This window comes from Oryctolagus cuniculus, chromosome 1, assembly GCF_964237555.1.
Source record: "Oryctolagus cuniculus chromosome 1, mOryCun1.1, whole genome shotgun sequence".
In the NCBI taxonomy this organism is placed as follows: Eukaryota; Metazoa; Chordata; class Mammalia; order Lagomorpha; family Leporidae; genus Oryctolagus; species Oryctolagus cuniculus.
In genome coordinates, this window is record NC_091432.1 from 285,792 (window position 1) to 303,893 (window position 18,102).

Below are 18,102 nucleotides of genomic sequence, written 5' to 3' on the forward strand. Positions count from 1 at the left end.
GACACCTGTGGCCGGGGACGCAGCCCTGGCCTCCTCGCGGCTGGAGCCCTCAGCGGGCCGCCAGTGCCAGCAGCGACCCCGGGGCCCCCACACCTGCGGGGCGAGCTCTGCCGGTTCCGTGCCGCCCGCGCCGGGGGGCCCAGCTGGGTCGGGGGCCGCGCAGGACTGGGGGTGGGGCCGGAGGGCGGGGGCGAGGCTCCGGGCCCCGCCCCGCGCACCCCGGTGACTCCGAACCTGTCGCTCAGGTTCCACCTCGCCCCGTCCGGCCCGCCCCGCCCCGCCGCGCGTCCCGCCCGTCCGCGGACACCGAGCGCGGCGGCCCAGGCGCGGACAGACTGGGACGGCGGCGGACGCGGGGCCGAGGGACCTTCGCGGGCAGCAGGTGAGCGCTCCGCCGAGGCGCGCGGGCGGGGGCGCCGGGCGCGGGGCTCTCGGTGCGCTGGGGGCCCGGGCCGGGCCGGGCAGGGCCTGCCCGTCGGTGCTGGGAGGCGCCGGGCGCACCGACGTCTTCAAGGCAGCCGCGGTGACTCACCCACGCGGCCGCCCCCTCCCAGCCCCCAGGTCGGCTCGGGGGAGGTAGGGAGAGGGGCTTCCCTTGCCCGACCTGGCACTTCCTGGGTGTCCGAGCCAGGCAGGGCCTCCAGGACCAGGTTCCGGTCCCGGCTGGGCCTCCGGTGCTTCGGGGAGGATCCCGAGGGCTCCCAGGCCCTGGTGGCAGGGGACAGAAGGCAGACTGGTCGTCCCCTGAGGCCCGCCCCAGACCACCTCTGCCCCACCCCTCCCCTCCCACTGCTGCCCAAGGCCACCGGATGCCAGGCGCGTCTCCTGGGCCCACCGGGCACACCCCCAGGCCCTTCGGGGTCTCTCCACTCACAGCCTCCCAGGGTTACCCCAGGGCCCCGCCCAGCTCCTGGAGGGCAGCCAGGAGCCCCTGTGAGTAAGCTGACCCCTCCCCAAGGTCACCCAGCGTGGAGCTGGAATTTGAACTTGGAGCCCGTGGGGCCAGCTGGGCACCGTGCATGCCTGGCCCTGCCTGCAGACCCGGAAAGCCATGACCGTGAGCCAAAGTGCAGCCCAAGCCCCTGGGGCCCCACCCACCCCGGGGCCTGATCCCCACCTGGGGCCTGATGCCCCCTGCCGCCCCCCAGGGAGCAGAAGACACAGCATGCGCAAGTCTCAGCCTATGTGTGCCGTGTGTGTGTGCCCCTGTGTGTGCCGTGTGTGTGCCCACGTGTGTGTGCCGTGTGTGTGCCCACGTGTGTGTGCCCCTGTGTGTGCCGTGTGTGTGCCCCTCCGTGTGCCGTGTGTGTGCCCCTGTGTGTGCCATGTGTGTGCCCACGTGTGTGCGTGTATCAGAGAATCTGTGTTTGTGTGTAGTGCATGGTGTGTTTGTATGCTGTGTTGTGATGTGTGTATGTGTGTGTATGGTGTCTGTGTGTGCTGTGTGTTGACATATGTGATATGTGTACATGTGTGTATGGCGTTTGTGTCTGTGCATGTGTGTGCTGTGTGTGTGATGGTGTGTGTTGACGTGTGTGTGGTGTCTGTGTTGTATCTATGGTGTTGCTCTGTGTATGTGAGTGTATCGTGTCTGTGTGTGTATTGTGTGTGGTGTCTGTATCTGTGGCGTTGCTGTGTTGCTGCGTGTGTTTGTGGTGTCTGTGTCTGTGAGATGTTGATGTGTGTTGTGTGTCTGTGTGTGTGGTGTCTGTGTGTTGTATGTGGTGTCTGTGTATCTATGGTGTTGCTCTGTGTGTATGTGTGTGTGGTATTTGTGTGTGTGTTGTGTATCGTGTCTGTGTGTGTGTGTGTGTGGTGTCTGTGTGTGTGTGTGGTGTCTGTGTGTGTGTGTGTGGTGTCTGTGTGTATGTGAGTGTGTCGTGTCTGTGTGTGTTGGATCTGTGTGTATCTGTGGTGTTGCTGTGTTGCTGCGTGTGTTTGTGGTGTCTGTGTCTGTGAGATGTTGATGTGTGTGTGGTGTCTGTGTGTTGTATGTGGTGTCTGTGTATCTATGGTGTTGCTCTGTGTGTATGTGTGTGTGGTATTTGTGTGTGTGTTGTGTATCGTGTCTGTGTGTATGTGTGTGTGGTGTCTGTGTGTGTGTGGTGTCTGTGTGTGTGTGAGTGTATCGTGTCTGTGTGTGTTGGATCTGTGTGTATCTGTGGTGTTGCTGTGTTGCTGCGTGTGTGTGTGTGTTCGTGTGCGCACACGTGCACACTGGCCCCACGTGCCAGCGCCTTGGCTGAGCCAGCCAGGAATTTCATTAAGCAAACACCGGGACTCACCCACTGAGGTCATGAACATTCCGGACATACTGCACAGACGGGTGGACAGAGGAATCCGGCCAAGCCCCCCGGGCCACGCCTGGACACCCCCAGGAGGGCCCTGCCCAGCAGCCCACAGGACGTCAGTCTGGCTGGGGACACAGGCTCCGCCGCCCCCCGGGGAGGGGCCAGGCACCCCTCTGGGCAGCAGTGCTGCCCCGCCCACTCCCCCTTGCTGGGCCTCCTGTCAGGGGTCCTGTCCTGGCCGGGACCCTCTCCGCGGGGAGCCTTCTGGGTGGCTGGGACCCCAGGACTCCGTGCACACAACCTGCTCCGGCCCCCCGAGAGCCCCCAGACCGAAGAGGGAGCCAGGGGCCAGTCTGTGTAGGAGCACGAGTCCCTGGGCAGCGCCAGCGGAGGCAGAGGCCTTGGGGGAGCAGGGACGGGGCCTGGGGCGGGGGCTTCTTCCGGGCTGTTTCTCCACAGCCCCGCCCTCCTGCCCCGCTGGCCCCCAGGACCTGGGCACTGTCATCCCAGCACCCCCAGCCCGCTTAGACCAGAGAGAGGGTCTGGGGCGAGGTGGGGCCCAGGGCAGGGGCTCTGCTTCCTGAGGACCCCTGCCCAGGCCCCGGCCAGGCCAGGAGGTGTCAGCTCAGCTCCCCTGTCCACTCAGCTGTGAGCAGGGCCCCGGGCTCCAGACTGCACCGGGCTGAGGTCTGCGCCGCCGGCCACCGCCTCTGAGAACCGAGGACGCCATGAGCCACTCAGGGTCCGTGAGCTGCTGCCCGGGTGCCACCAAGTGAGCCGAGCCCCATGCCCACCGCGGGCCCCCGGGGAGGGGTGCCCCTGCCCCGGCTGTGGCCTCACCTGCCCCTCCCCCGCAGTGGCAGCCTGGGCCGGGCCGATGGCGTGGCCAAGATGAGTGCCAAGGACCTGTTTGGTGAGTGAGGTTCGCGGCTCCCCCACCCTGGCTACCCTGGTGCTCTGAGCAGCGGCAAAACGCCCCTCCCCCACCCGTAAGGGGAGCGGCCTTCACAAATAATTCAGGGAGCATCAATATTGATCCCGTGCTGCTCACAGGAACCTGATCGCGGGCGGGGGGGGGGGGTGAGCAGCCCGGTGTCGGCGGGGGGGAGGGGGCTGGCCACCCTCCCCCAGCCCTGTCCTGTTCCTGCCTGAGTCCCTGCCCCCAGCCCACCACACCCCCCATTTGAACACCCCCATCTGGAAAGCAAGAGGGGTGCGGGGGCTTTGTAGCCAGCAGCTGTGAGGGTGGGGGGGGGCAGCCCTCCAGGCACAGGCAGCCGCTGCCCCCTCCACGGACGCTGGGGGACTTCCCAACCCCTCACCCGACTCTGTCCCCTGTGGTGGCCCTGTCCCCTGGACTGACTGAGTCTCCCCACATCAGAGCAGAGGAAGAAATACTCCAACTCCAACGTCATCATGCAGGAGACCTCCCAGTACCACGTGCAGGTGAGGCCCCTGGGCCGGCAGGGGAGGGGAGGCCCCGGCTGACACCTGCAGCAGCCGCTTCCCTCCCCAGGGGGTGCCACTGACCAGTACTGCCCAGGGAGACTCCTGGGCGCTGTGTCCCCGGGCGGGGGCCTGGATGTGGAGGTGGAAGGTGGCCCCCTCTGTGGTCAGCCGAGGAGGCGCTGTCCGAGTTTTATAACCCATCACCAGAGTTCTGAGAAGCAGGGGACACACAGGGCGGGGAGGCTCCCGGGCCAGGCGGAAGCCAGGAGCGGCGACTCCACTCGGGTCTCCATCCCTTCAGCTGTCACTGGCAGCCCAGGGTCTGCCTCGCACCGGCTCAGCCCTCCTGTGCCCGGGAGCTGGCCGGCCTGGCACAGGGGCTGTGGGGGAGGGGAGCCTGCGTGGCCCCGGCTGCAGTGATGGGGCGTCTCTCCCACACCTCAGCTTCCTCCTCTGTGGAATGGGTACAAGGAACCTCCAGGAGTCCCGAGGCCTCGCAGCCTGGGCCGTGACCAGGGCACTCCTGCTGGGCTGCGTGGCCCAGTGGGCGGCGGCTGCCGGCTCGGAGCCCGTGGGCCGGGCACAGAGGTGTCCTGCGGTTCCTTCCCGGCAATGCCAGCACCTCTCTGCCCGGGACTCTGCCCTCAGAGGTGAGGAGCTGCCTGGGCCTCCTGGCCGGGTGCCTGGACTTTGCTCCTGCTGGCCTGGCTCTGCCCTCCCAGAGGACAGCAGGGGTGTGCAGTGTGTGGGGTTTTCCCGCCCGGGGCCCGAGGGCGCGGGCCAGACCCACCCTGATCCCCGAGGCCCGTGTCTGTGGGTGAGCTCCTTTGTCTTGTGCGGTGGGTCCAGCGGGGTACCCTGCAGCTGTGTCACCACCACTGTCGCCCCAAAACGCTGAGCCACAAGAGCCCCTAGCTGCCGGCTCAGTCCCCGATGCCTGCGGTGGCCGTGCCAGGCCCGAGCCAGGGGCCGGGAACTCCGTCCAGGTCTCCCGCGGGGGTGGAAGGGCCCCCGGGGCCAACGTGAGCAGGAGTGGGGCGGGAGTGGGACCTGGACGCCGCCTCCGGCTGCTCGGAGGTCCGGTTTTGATGGCCCGCGGTCACCCTCTGTTCTCAGAGGCCGCTGCCATCCCGCCGTGGGGGCCGTGGCCCGCTGGGACCCCTGCTTCCGCGCGGCCTTTCCCCCGTGTGAGCGTCCCCTCCCCGTGGGGCTGCTCCGCCCACCGCCCACCACCCACTGCCCACCGCCCACCGCCCCTGCTCAGGGCAGCATCAGGTCTGCTGACTGGGAGGCCAGAGACCCGGGGAGGGGGAGACTGAGAGAGAGGGGCCTTCCATCCGCTGAGTCCCCCCCAGGTGGCCGGAACAGCCGGGGCCGGGCCAGGCTTCCTCCAGGTCTCCCTCATGCGTGCAGGGGCCAAGGAACCTGGGCCGACCTCTGCCGCCCTCCCAGGCGATCAGGGGGAACTGGACAGGAAGTGGAGCAGCCGGGACAGGCGCCGGCGGGGCAGGGTTGGCCGCTGGGGCGTCGGCCGGGCCGACTCTCCTCTCTGGGGCGTCCGAGGCATCTGACCCCCTTGCCTTGCTGTCGGACAGACCTGGGCAGGTGTCAGGGCCTCGCTGTCTCGTCTGCCGTTGCTTCTTCCTCACGTGGTCTCTAGGGCCCCTGGGGGCCTTTGGGGGCACAGCTTTCTTTGTGGGGAGACTTTGGTTAGAATTCCCTTCGCGTCTCTAAGATCTGTGGGGATGCCCCTTTGGTTTTTTTAGTTATTCATTTACACTATTTGAATAGATAGAGACGGAGGGAGAGCGCCCATCCTCTGGTTCACTCCCCACAGACAGGATGGGCCAGCTGATGGCCCAGGGCTCCCAGGTGGGGGGCAGGGACCCTGACACTTGAGCCACCACTGCACCTCCCAGGGTCCTTACTGGCAGAAAGCTGTGGTCAAGCAGCTGGCACCGTGGTGCCGTGGGCTCAGCCGCTGCCTGCAGTGCCGGCATCCCATGTGGGCACAGGTTCAAGTCCCGGCTGCTCCACTTCCAACCCAGCTCCCTGCTATGCCCTGGGAAAGCAGTGGAAGATGGCCCAAGTGCTTGGGCCCCTGCACCCGCGCGGGAGACCCGGAGGAAGCTCCTGGCTCCTGGCTTCGGCCTGACCCAGCCCTGGCCATTGCAGAGTGAACCATCAGAGGGAGGACCTCCCTCTCTACCTGTCAAGTACGTAAAGGCGTCTTCACCTGGCCTTAGCCTCTAGGCCGATGCCTGCCCTTGCACCTTTCATGTTTAAGTTTTATTTCTTTTTTAAAAAGACTTATTTGTTTGAAAGCCAGAATTACAAAGATAGAGGAGGAGAGAGACAGAGAGATCTTCCACCTGCTGGACCACTCCCCAAATGGCTGCAGTGACCCTGAGACTGGGCCAGGCCGAAGCCAGGAGCCAGGAGCTTCCTCCAGGTCTCCCACGCAGGTGCAGGGGCCCAAGCACTTGATCCGTCCTCCACTGCTTTCCCCGGCCACAGCAGGGAGCTGGATCGGAAGAGCAGCAGCCGGGACCTGATCCAACGTTCCTACGAGAAGCTGGCTTTGCACTGTGCCACAATGCCAGCCCCAATTTGTATTTCTTTATTTTATTTACTTCAAAGGCAGAAAGTGAGAGACAGACAGCTGGTTCACTCTCCAAATGCCCACAACAGCCAGGGCTGGGCCAGCTTGAAGCCAGGAGCCAGGCACTCCCTCTGGGTCTCCTCTGTGGGTGGCAGGGCCTAAGCACGTAGCCCTCACTGCTGCCTGCCAGGTGAATTAGCAGGGAGCTGATTCAGAAGCGGGGCTGGGACTTGAACCCAGGCCCTGTGATGTGGGATGCAGGCGGCAGTGTCTGTTTCGTTTTAAGATTCATTTATTTATTTATTTGAGAGACAGTTACAGAGAGGGAGGGAGAGAGAGAGAGAGAAAGAGAGGTTTTCCACCCACTGGTTCATTCCCCAGATGGCCACAATGGCCAGGGCTGGGCCAGGCCAAAGCAGGAGCCAGGAGCTTCTGGTCGTGTCCTCCTGTTGTGTCCAGTGGTCCAGGGGCCTGGCCCAGTCCAGTGGCCTGGCCGTATCTCCTGGCTGTGCTGGTCTCTCCCAGCAGTGTGTGTTCCAGGTGTGTCCGGCCTCATGCACACAGCCCCTGGGAGCTCCTGCCCACTCTCTCTGTCCCCTCTTGCTGGCCCCTAGGCTGGCCGGCCTGGCTGTGACACGTGTGGGAGCTGGGGGAGAGGTGTGTGTCCCCGCCTTGTCCCGCGGGGGCCAGCCAGGTTGGGGTGGGAGCCCGCGGGGGTGACACCAGGCCTCTCCGTGTCGGTCGATCCGTCCCCAAACAGCAGAGCCGCAGGGCCGGGGGCGCAGGCTCCTGAGTGGTCACTGAGTCCGTTTCCGTGGCCTCACCGCTCAAGCCTGGGCCGCTTGTCCACGCTCCCTGCCCTCTGCCGCCTCGGGGTGAACGCTGTCCCCTCTGTGAGGAAACTTCCTGCTGCCTGTGTCCGCCCTCTCCGTGGCGTTTCCCAGGGACCGGGCGGAGATCCTGTCTTCTGCAGCTTTGTTGGTGTCAGGTTTTGCTTTTGCTTAGGTAGCACCCACGGAGCAGGCCGTGGGGAGCTGCCCCGGGTGTCCTCCGGGGGCCTTTCCGTGGTGTCGTGTTCGAGTTTAGTGTCTGAGGGTCCCAGTCCGTGTTGGGTTTGTGGCTCAGTGAGGGCCCGGGTGGATGCTCCGGGCCATGGCGGGAGCTGGGAGACAGCAGCAAACCAGCCTGCAGAGCCCCGCCCCGGCAGCCCCCCCCCACCCTGGGGCTGTGGCTGTGCCCACAGAGGCACAGGAGCAGGGACTGGTCTGGCAAAGGCCAGTGGTCACCGGGAGCCCCGTGGGGAGGGGGCTGGGAGAGTGGAGCCCACAACACTGCCGGTGGGGTTGGTTACGGCCCCCACTGATGTCCACCTGAGGGCCAGCACAGGCAGCGCTGAGCCCAGCAGTGGCCCGCCCCTCCCCAGCACCTGGCCACGTTTATCATGGACAAGAGCGAGGCCATCGCGTCCGTGGACGACGCCATCCGCAAGCTGGTGCAGCTGAGCTCCAAGGACAAGATCTGGACGCAGGAGATGCTTCTGCAGGTGGACGACCGCTGCGTGCGGCTGCTGGACGTGGAGTCCCAGGTGCGGCCCGGCCGGGGGGGGCCTGGGGGCGCGGCTGGGGCCCACAGGTGTGTGTGCCGCGAGTCGCGGGTGGCCGTGTGCCCGCCGCGCCTGACCGCCCGCCCGCAGGAGGAGCTGGAGAACTTCCCGCTGGCCACCGTGCAGCTCAGCCAGACGGTGCTGAACCAGCTGCGCTACGCGTCCGTGCTGCTGCTCGTGTGCCAGGACCCCGAGCAGACCAAGCCCGACGTCCACTTCTTCCACTGCGACGAGGTGGAGGTGAGGACCGGCCGGGGGGCGGCGGCCGTGGGCCCCGCGCTGCGCCCACCGCCCTGACGCCCCGGGCCCGCAGGCGGAGCTGGTGCACGAGGACATCGAGAGCGCGCTGGCCGACTGCCGGCTGGGCAAGAAGACGCGGCCGCAGACCCTCAAGTAGGGCGGGGGTCTCGCGGGGGGGCGGGGCGGGGCGGGGTCGCCCGGCCCGGCTAAGCGGGGCGGTCTTTGTGCCGCCAGGGGCCACCAGGAGAAGATTCGGCAGCGGCAGTCGATCCTGCCCCCTCCCCAGGGCCCGGCCCCCGTGCCCTTCCAGCGCCTCGGCAGGGACTCGGCTCAGGCCAGGAACCGCGTGGGGGCCTGGGCGCCCGCCGGCGAGCCAGGTGCGCGACGGGGGTGGGCGGGGCGCGCTCGGGGCGGGGCGGGCCGGGGTCCACAGCTGCGCCGTCCCCCGCCAGGCTTCTGCCGCCAGGACTCGCAGGACGAGGAGCCCCGGGCCGCCCTGGCGCAGAAGATCGAGAAGGAGACGGTGGGTGCGGGCCGGGCGCCTGCGGGGCGGTCTCCCCCCGCCGCGGAGGGGCCCCCGGCCGCTGACCCCTGCCCCCCGCACCGCAGCAAATCCTCAACTGCGCCCTGGACGACATCGAGTGGTTCGTGGCGCGGCTGCAGAAGGCGGCCGAGGCGTTCAAGCAGCTGAACCAACGCAAGAAGGGCAAGAAGAAGGCCCGCAAGGGGCCGGCAGGTGCGCGCGGGGGCCGCGGGTGCGCGCGGGCGGGGAGGGGCCGGCAGGTGCGCGCGGGGCCGCGGGTGCGCGCGGGCGGGGAGGGGCCGGCAGGTGCGCGCGGGGGCCGCGGGTGCGCGCGGGCGGGGAGGGGCCGGCAGGTGCGCGCGGGGGCCGCGGGTGCGCGCGGGCGGGGAGGGGCCGGCAGGTGCGCGCGGGGGCCGCGGGTGCGCGCGGGCGGGGAGGGGCCGGCAGGTGCGCGCGGGGGCCGCGGGTGCGCGCGGGCGGGGAGGGGCCGGCAGGTGCGCGCGGGCGGCGGAGGGGGGCCGCGGGGCCGCGCCCGCACCGCCCGCAGCGCCCGCGGCTCAGGGCTGCCCCACCCGCAGAGGGCGTTCTCACACTGCGGGCGCGGCCGCCATCCGAGAGCGAGTTTGTGGACTGCTTCCAGAAGACCAAGCTGGCGCTCAACCTGCTGGTGCGTGGCGCCTCCGGCCCGCTGCTCTCACCTGCCCCCGCCCGTGTCCCCGCCCCCGCGTGTCCCCGCCCCCACCTGTCCCCTCCCGCCCGTGTCCCCGCCCTCACCTGCCCCCTGCCCGTGTCCCCGCCCCCACCTGTCCCCCTCCCGCCCGCGTCCCCGCCCTCACCTGACCCATCCCGCCCGTGTCCCCGCCCCCACCTGTCCCCCTCCCGCCCGTGTCCCCGCCCCCACCTGTCCCCCTTCCGCCCGTGTCCCCGCCCCCACCTGTCCCATCCCGCCCGTGTCCCCGCCCCCACCTGTCCCCCTTCCGCCCGTGTCCCCGCCCCCACCTGTCCCCCCCCCCGGCCCGTGTCCCCGCCCCCACCTGACCCTGCCCCCTGTGCCCGCCCTCACCTGACCCATCCCACCCGTGTCCCCGCCCCCACCTGTCCCCTCCCGCCCGTGTCCCCGCCCCGACCTGTCCCATCCCACCCGTGTCCCCGTCCCCACCTGTCCCCCTCCCGCCCGTGTCCCCGCCCTCACTTGTCCCCCGCCCGTGTCCCCGCCCCCACCTGACCCCGCCCCCTGTGCCCCCCCAGGCCAAGCTGCGGAAGCATATCCAGAACCCCAGTGCAGCGGAGCTCGTGCACTTCCTCTTCGGGCCTCTAGACCTGGTGCTGGGGGCGGGGCGTGGGAGGGGCTGGGGACCCTGGACCTGGTGCTGGGGGCGCGGGGGCGGGGCGTGGGAGAGCTGGGGTCCCGGGAGCTGCAGGCGGAGGGTGGAGGGTGGAGGGGCTGGGGCCCATCTGAACCCCGCTGTACCGCAGATCGTGAACACCTGCGGGGGCCCCGACATTGCCCGCTCCGTGTCCAGCCCCCTGCTGTCCAGGGACGCCGTGGGCTTCCTGCGCGGCCACCTGGTGCCCAAAGAGATGGCACTGTGGGAGTCGCTGGGGGAGACCTGGACAAGGCCCCGGTACCGTGTGGCGGGGAAGGAGTGGGGGCACACCTGGATGGGGGTTCTGGCCGGGTTGCCACTGACCCCCGGGACTTTCCTTCCAGCGCTGAGTGGCCACGGGAGCCGCAGGTGCTCCTCTACGTGCCCAGGTTCCACAGCGGCTGGGAGCCGCCCCTGGACGTGCTGCAGGAGGCCCCCTGGGAGGTGGAGGGCCTGGCCCCGGCCCCAGATGCTGAGGTCAGAGTCCTCACAGCCCCGCTGCAACCCGGCTGCCCCCCCCCCCGAGCTGGGCTGGCTCCTCTCCCCCAGCCCCCCCCCAGCTGGGCTGGCTCCTCTCCCCCAGCCCCGTCCACGTCCCTGTGGCCCCGCCCGGGTGTCTGGCTCTGTCTTGGTGATGCCTCCGTCACAGCTGGTTCCCCGAGTCCCCAGTGCTGCGGTCCCGGCCTGGCCCGGGCCTGGTCCCTCCCTCCTTCCCCGCTCGGCACGCCCACAGCGTCTGCTTTCCCCACAGCTGACTCCAGGGAGCCGACTGTCCTTCCGCAACTCCCTGAAGCACGGCCTTGCCCCTGAGGCCACGCCCCCGGGGGAGGCCCTGTTGGCCGCTGGCCCCACACACGGTCACAGGTGAGCCCCGCTCAGGGCGCGACCCTCACTCTCCAAAGCATAGGGGCTCTCCCGCGTGTAGGCTGCCACCGCGCTGTGTACCGGTGGGGGTTCAGCCCTCGCTGCCTCCACGCTTCCTTGTGAGTCAAGGGGAGGAGGTTCCTGCCTTAGCCCCTCCCTGGTGCTATAAGAGAACACCTGGAGCAGGTGACCTGGGAATAAACAGGGCTTTGCTGAGCTCACGGAGGTCCCAGGGCGAGGATGTGCCCGCGCCAGAGCCGTCCCTCCTGGTGCGTGACCTGGCCCTCACCTCCCTGCCCCCCCCCACCCTCACTTCCGCTCTGCTCTGGGTCCTGGCCCAGGGCCTGCCTGGGGAGTGTCTCTCACCACCAGGGGCAGGGGCCACAGCCTGCATTGTATTTCATTCTTTTTAAAGATTTATTTATTTATCTGGATGGCAGAATGACAGAGAGGGAGAGACAGACAGATCTTCCATCTGCTGGTTCACTCCCCAAACGGCCACAGTGGGCACGGCTGAGCCAGGCGAGGGCCTGGAGCTCATCCAGGTCTCCCACGTAGGCGGCAGGGGCCAGCTCCTGGGCCGGGATCTGCTCTCCCAGGAGCGTTAGCGGGAGACCGAGCAGCCGGGACGCCAAGGCGAGGTGCACACACACGCTGTGCCACAACACGGCCCTGCTTTGTGATTTGCTGACTGTTTACTTGAAAGAGGGAGAGAGAGGTCTCCATCCATCCCCAAGTAGCTGGGCCTGGCAGAACTGGGACCCGAGCTCTGTCCAGGTCTCCCACGTTTAACCAAGCCCGCCACGCCCCTTGTCCCGGCAGCCGTGAGAAGCGTCCCCCTCCCCAGGGAGCTGCCCTGTGGCCAGCGCCACACTGACCGGGCAGCCTAGGCTTGCTGTGTGGGGTGCAGGTGCAGGCTTCTCAGCTGGAGGCCCCTGGGTGGCCTGGGTTGGGGCCAGCCCCGCCCACCTCCGCGGCCCAGCGCTCTGGGGCTGTCACAGTTTTCATTCCCGGCTGAGGAGCGCAGCCTCACTGCGCTGTGACCTGGACCGCTGCGCGGCTGAGGCACTGCACCGGGAAGGCCCGGCCCGGCCCAGCCCAGCCCTGCGCTGAGCCCCTCCTGTCCCACGCAGGGGCCACCAGCCCACGCCGGCCATGGCGAAGTACGTCAGGATCCTCTACGACTTCACCGCCCGCAACGCCAATGAGCTGTCCGTGCTCAAGGATGAGGTCCTGGAGGTGAGGGCTGCAGCCCAACCCCCCACGGGGCCCCCACGGGGCAGCTCCAGCTGGGGCAGGGGGCTCCCTGGCTGAGCGGGGGCTGGGCTGAGCAGCCTCTGGCAGGTGGGGACCCTCCAGGAGACCTGGCCAGGCTGTCACTCACTGGTGCAGGAGCCGCATCCCACCCGGTGGAATCCAGGCCGGCCAGCCCCCAGGGAAAGGGGCGGGGGAGGGGAGGCCCGCAGGGGGCTAGGACAGGCCTCGGAGGGCTCCGGGAGTGCTCCCTGTGAGCGGTGGGCTGGCGGGGGAGGGGTCTCCATCCACTGGCCGTGGGGAAGGCCCCGGGCTGCTGTGGGAGCTGTGAGCAGGGCGGGGTGGGGTGTGCGGGCCTCACCCGCTGCTGCCCGCAGGTGCTGGAGGACGGCCGGCAGTGGTGGAAGCTGTGCAACCGCAGTGGCCAGGCCGGCTACGTGCCCTGCAACATCCTGGCCGAAGCCCGGCCCGAGGACGCGGCCGGCCCGCTCGAGGTGCCCGCCCGCCCGCCCGCCCGGGCTCCGTCCTGCCCAGGGCCCGGAGCAGGGGTGGGGGAGGGGTAGCCACGTCTGCGCGCCTCCTGGAGTCCGGGCTGCTCCAGGCACTGTCCGGGGCTGGCCAGGGGATCCCGCACCCGGGCGCGGGAGGCGGGGGCAGGGCGGGAGGAGCGGCGGGCGGAGCGCCTGATACCCCCCGACCCCGACCCCGCAGGCTGGACAGAAGTACTGGGGTCCAGCCAGCCCGACCCACAAGCTGCCCCCGAGCTTTGCGGGGAACAAAGACGGTGAGCGGGTGCTGTGCGGGGCGGGGGGGGGGTGCGAGGAGGGGAGCGGCCGGCGGGCTGGCGGCTGAGCCCGCTGTCCCCCCCCCCCCCCCCGCAGAGCTCATCCACCACATGGACGAGGTCAACGACGAGCTGGTGCGCAAAATCAACCACATCCGCGCGCAGCCGCCGCGCCAGCCCCGCGCCGAGCGCAGCGCCCCCGCGCACCCACCGCTCAGCTTCGACTCCGGCCCGGAAGAGGTCCGCGCCTGGCTGGAAGCCAAGGCCTTTAGCGCTCGGTGAGCGGCGGGGCGGGGCTGGCGGGCGGCGGGGGCGGCGGGGGCGGCGGGCGCGCCCACGGCCCGCCCTCACTGCCTCCGCCCGTCCGCCCGCAGAATCGTGGAGAACCTGGGCATCCTGACGGGCCCGCAGCTCTTCTCGCTCAACAAGGACGAGCTGAGGAAGGTGTGCGGGGAGGAGGGCGCCCGCGTGTACAGCCAGCTCACGGTGCAGAAGGCCGTGCTGGAGGTGAGCGCGCGCCACGCGCCCCCCGCCCCCCGCCCCGGCGCGCGCGCCCACGCCCACGCCACCCTGTGTCTTCTCCTTAGAAGCAGCAGAGCGGGTCGGAGCTGGAGGAGCTCATGAGCAAGTTCCATTCCAAGAACCAGCGGCGGGACGCCAGCTAGACGCCTGTGGCGTGGGGCGCGCGTCTGCAAGGGCTGAGCCGTGCGGGCCGTGCGCGCTGCGCGGTTTCCGCACGTGTATTTCCGACCAAGGACGCGGATGGGGCGCGGTGCCCAGCCGGGCTCTGCCCCTGGCCGAGGGCCTGCAGGCGATGTACCTCCCGCCCAGCGACACCCGTGGGCAGCGACTCTGCCACCCCAGCCCCAGCCCAGTCCACGGCGGGCCTCAGCCAAAGCTGCCGCTGGGCGGTGCCAGCCCCTGCAGACCACAGAATCCCCGGAGGTGGGGGGTTCTTCCTGTGGCCTCCCCTGCGGATGTGCCCTTGCACCCCGGCCAGCGGCAGCCGGGGCAGAGGCTCCCGGACAGGACTTGGGCGCAGAGTGGGGTGGGGTGCACACCGAGCCCCGAGCCCCTTAAAGGACCGAGGATGGACTGGACACAAGTCCTTTCCTCGGAGCCCGTCCCTCCCCACAGAGCCCAGAGCCTGCTCTGACGCGGCCTCAGGCCACAGGGTCCTGTCCGTGGCTGCTGGCTGGTGTGCCCGCCCCGGGCGCTGCGGGGGCTCCCTGTCATTAAACCGTCAGCTTCCCGGCAGCCATGTGTCTGTTTCGGGGAGGGGGTGATCGCGGGATGATCCTGGCCCGGCTGCCCGCTCTTCTGCTGGGACGCAAACCCCAGAACGTGGAGCGGGCGGGGAAGAGGCCTGAGTCCAGCCAAGAGTTTGGGCCCCGCCTCGTCTGAGCCGCAGCCACGGGGGAGGCTGAGGGCGCCCCCTGCTGGCCCCGTTGCGAGCTGCGGCGAGCGGCCGCCAGGAGGGGCCCCAGCCCGGGCCGAGCGGGCAGCGAAGGTGTCTCCAAAGCAGCCCGGGACCGACCCCAGGGCGGGGGAGGGGTGTCCGGGGATGCAGTAGGGGCTGAGCCTCGTGGGCCTCTGCCATCGACACCCAGACAGGCCACCCAGATCCAGGGGAGCTGGAGTGTCCCCTCTGAGCTGCAGCCCCTTGGCCAATGCCCCAGGCCAGGGAACGAGGGTCCCCTCCCCTTGGGCAGGACCATGGGCCCCCTGCAACCTGCATTCTGGCCGGTAGGGAATCAGGGCCACCAGTGGGGACGCAGGGCTCCACCTGCTCCAGGAGCGGCCTCTGCTGACCGGGGGCCAGCCCCATCACCCACCACCCGCAGGCCTTGCCTCCCCTGCAGCCTCAGTGCTGGGGCCCAGAATCTGCAGTGGTTCCTCCGCTCCCCGAGCCCTCCCATGCCCAGGCCGCTGCCCTCTGTGCCTCCTGGACGGCCGACCACACTCCAGCCCCCGGCCCTCAAGCCAGGTCTCTCGGCTCCTACAGCGCTGGCTGCCAGGGTCGCCTCCTGGGGCCTGCAGGTCAGGGGGTGACAGGTTGCAACCTTCGCCCACTGAGCACTGGCCTCCGGGGCCTCCTGCCAGGCCCCAGACCTGGGTTCAGGTGCGTTCATCCGGTCCAGCGAGTGTGTCCTCAACCACTCACCCCATGGGCTGCCCAGCAGTGCCTGCTGGGGGCCTGGGGGAGGGGCCCGAGCTGCTGGCTGCAGACCTCAGAGGTGGGGGATGGGGTGGCAAGGCCCAAGCTGGACAAGACCCGGCTCTGTCCTGGGGACAAGCGTGTCTTTGTGGCTATCGTTTCCCGGCTCTCCCAGCAGCTGGCCTTGGCCACCCACACCCGGCCAGGCCTGGCCAGGACGCCAGGGGCTGCCCGTGCCGTTCCGGAAGGGCTTTGTCTCTTCTGGAAAGAGGTTGGGGGGGGGGGCTGTCAGGTGTCTCGTCCCACCCCCCAGACGTGAGGGGGCCCAGCCTCGGTGTCCAGGGAAGGGCGTGCAGGGGAGGACTTGGGACGCCGGGAACCTCACACAGAGTCAGGGATGCGGCAGGACGGCCTGGTGATGGTGACAGCACAGGGCACCGAGGCCCTCACAGTGGCCCCTTGCTGAGGCCGGGAGCTGGAGACCACGCATGTTGCCTCCTGCGGTGTTGTCAGCTCCAACGGTGCCCCCCCCCCACAAAGGGGGAAGCAGGGGCCGAGTGCTGTGTCCACCAGAGCCTGGGTCAGCAGTGGCCTCAGGGACAGGCCCAGGAGGGTCCCCCAAAGCGGGCGCTGCCTGCTCTAGGTCTCAGGCTGCTGGCCTGGGGGTCCCGGGGAACAGCCCCGTGGCACATGGGTGTCCGGGCCCCACTGCGTGGCCTTCGGGGGGCGCCCGCCTCACGCCTGCACCCCTTCCCTGCAGCTGTCTGCCCACTGAGTTCTGTGGACGAATTCCTGACCCGGGAAGTGTATTCCCGTTCTGCTGGGATGCAGCCGAATTACCCATGTTTTTAAGGTTTATTTATTTATTTGAAAGGCAGAGTTACAGAGAGGGAGGGAGGGAGGGGGAGAGAGAGAGCGAGTGAGCGAGAGAGGTAGAGGTCTTCTGTCCACTGGTTCACTCCCCAAATGGCTGCAACAGCCAGGGCTGGGCTCTGGATCTCTCTCTCCAAGTCTGACTTCCAAATAAAGACATAAACCTGGGGCTGGCGCTGTGGCGTAGCAGGTAAAGCCTCTACCTGCCGCGCTGGCATCCCATGTGGGCACCGGTTCGAGTCCCAGCTGCTCCACTTCAGATCCAGCTCTCTGCTGTGGCCTGGGAAAACAGTAGAAGATGGCCCAAGTCCTTGGGCCCCTGTACCCGCGTGGGAGACCCGGAAGAAGCTCCTGGCTCCTGGCTCCTGGCTTCGGATTGGTGCAGCTCCAGCCGTTATGGCCAATAGGGGAGTGAACCAGCAAACGGAGGACCTCTCTCTCTCTCTCTCTCTCTCCTTCTCTGGGTAACTCTGATTTTCAAATAAATAAATAAATCTTAAAAAAGATAAATCTTTTTTAAAAGTTTAGTATTTTCCACTGCTGGTTCTGGGCCAGGCTGAAACCAGGAGCCAGGAGCATCATCGGGGTCCCCCCGTGGGTGCAGGGCCCAGGGACTTGAGCCATCACCACTGCCTCGCAGGCCATGGCAGGAAGCTGGGTGGAAGCAGGAGCAGGCACCTGCTGAGCCACAAGGCCCACTCCTCTCTGCACGCGGCGCAGCTGGAGGTCTTGGCTCCGTCCTCCAGAAAGGCACTGCCCGGACACAGGCAGCTCGGGGGTCGGGGGCACCACGAAGACTGACCCTGACCACACCTTGGCACCTCCTGTGGGAGCGTCTGAGGGGCCCCAGGCAAAGTGAGGTTCTGGTGCCACAGCAGCAGGTGCCCGGCCCTCACGGGGAGCCCAGGGGCGGGGCCAGGGCCTGGGGGCCTCTGCTGTGCCCAGGGCTGAACGGGGAAGTTGGTTTGTGCAGACGTGGCCCTGGGGGAAGCAGCTGCCAGCCCTGGGCAGGAGGGAGGAGGGTGAGGGAACAGGGTGTGCGCCCCTCCAGCTGGTGGGCAGCCCCCAGCCCCCAGCCCGGTGGCACCTGCTCAGCCCTGACCCCGGCTCCCTGCTACAGGGAGAAACCTGGAGCGTCCAATCCGAATTCAGCCAGGCTGTTGTGGGCATGGGCTCTTTCCCTGTCTCTCTCAGTCTCTCGTTCTGTGTCTCTCGTTCTGTCTCTCTCCATCTCTCTTCTAAATAAACAAGTCACTTAGACGACCCGGTGGGGACCGGGTTGTGCCGGAGTCTTGGATGCAGATACCGAGCTCCAGAGGCTGCTCTGCCTGGTCCACATCCAGCGCCCGCTGACCGCCTGGGAGAGCAGAGGACGCCGCCCAGGGCTGGGCCTGGCCCTGCCCTGCTGCCACCTGGGGAGTGAACCAGACGATGAAGCCCTCTCTCTCTCTCTCTCTCTCTCTCTCTCTCTCGCTCACTTGCGCGCGCTTTCTCTCTGCCTTTTTTTTTTTTTTGACAGGCAGAGTGTGGACAGTGAGAGAGAGAGACAGAGAGAAAGGTCTTCCTTTGCCGTTGGTTCACCCTCCAGTGGCCGCCGCGGCTGGCACGCTGCAGCCGGCGCACCGCGCTGATCCGATGGCAGGAGCCAGGTGCTTCTCCTGGTCTCTCATGGGGTGCAGGGCCCAAGCACTTGGGCCATCCTCCACTGCCTTCCCTGGCCACAGCAGAGAGCTGGCCTGGAAGAGGGGCAACCGGGACAGAATCCGGCGCCCCGACCAGGACTAGAACCCGGTGTGCCGGCGCCGCAAGGCAGAGGATTAGCCTAGTGAGCCGAGGCGCCGGCCTCTCGCTGCCTTTCAAACACATAACTTAGGAAACCAAGAGGCAGGAGAGAAGAGGTTGGGCTCCCACTCGGGTTCACCCTCTGCGTCGACCCCTCCCCACCCCACCCAGCCCCAGAGCCAGCCCCTCCCGGTCCTCGCCCTGTGCGGGGCTGTAGGCCCGTAGCGCCACGTGCGGGTCCCAGCGGGCCCGGAGCGTCCGCACTGGCAGAGGCGCCCCGCGTCCCACCTCCGTCTCCGTGGGGAGAGGTCC

The 18,102-nt window shown here is 68.4% G+C and overlaps 1 protein-coding gene across 4 annotated transcripts; it reads left to right on the top strand.

Annotated features, from left to right (window-relative positions):
* Positions 1-245: 245 nt before the first annotated feature.
* EPS8L2 (EPS8 signaling adaptor L2) lies at positions 246-14,234 on the top strand. 4 transcript variants are annotated; one of them, XM_070055357.1, is made up of 21 exons: positions 246-382; positions 2,938-3,063; positions 3,149-3,204; positions 3,673-3,737; positions 7,748-7,927; positions 8,036-8,185; positions 8,259-8,338; positions 8,420-8,562; positions 8,638-8,708; positions 8,795-8,921; positions 9,287-9,375; positions 9,957-10,031; positions 10,185-10,333; positions 10,420-10,552; positions 10,827-10,939; positions 12,073-12,178; positions 12,571-12,687; positions 12,905-12,977; positions 13,075-13,255; positions 13,352-13,484; positions 13,565-14,234. In XM_070055357.1, exons 2-21 carry the CDS (start codon positions 3,020-3,022, stop codon positions 13,640-13,642), a joined length of 2,163 nt encoding a protein of 720 aa, XP_069911458.1. In that variant the 5' UTR covers positions 246-382; positions 2,938-3,019; the 3' UTR covers positions 13,643-14,234. The 4 variants fall into 4 exon arrangements, with proteins under 4 accessions (XP_069911458.1, XP_069911501.1, XP_069911545.1 ...); XM_070055400.1 differs by having other exon boundaries at positions 7,766-7,927; XM_070055444.1 differs by having other exon boundaries at positions 2,938-3,033.
* Positions 14,235-18,102: the final 3,868 nt, after the last annotated feature.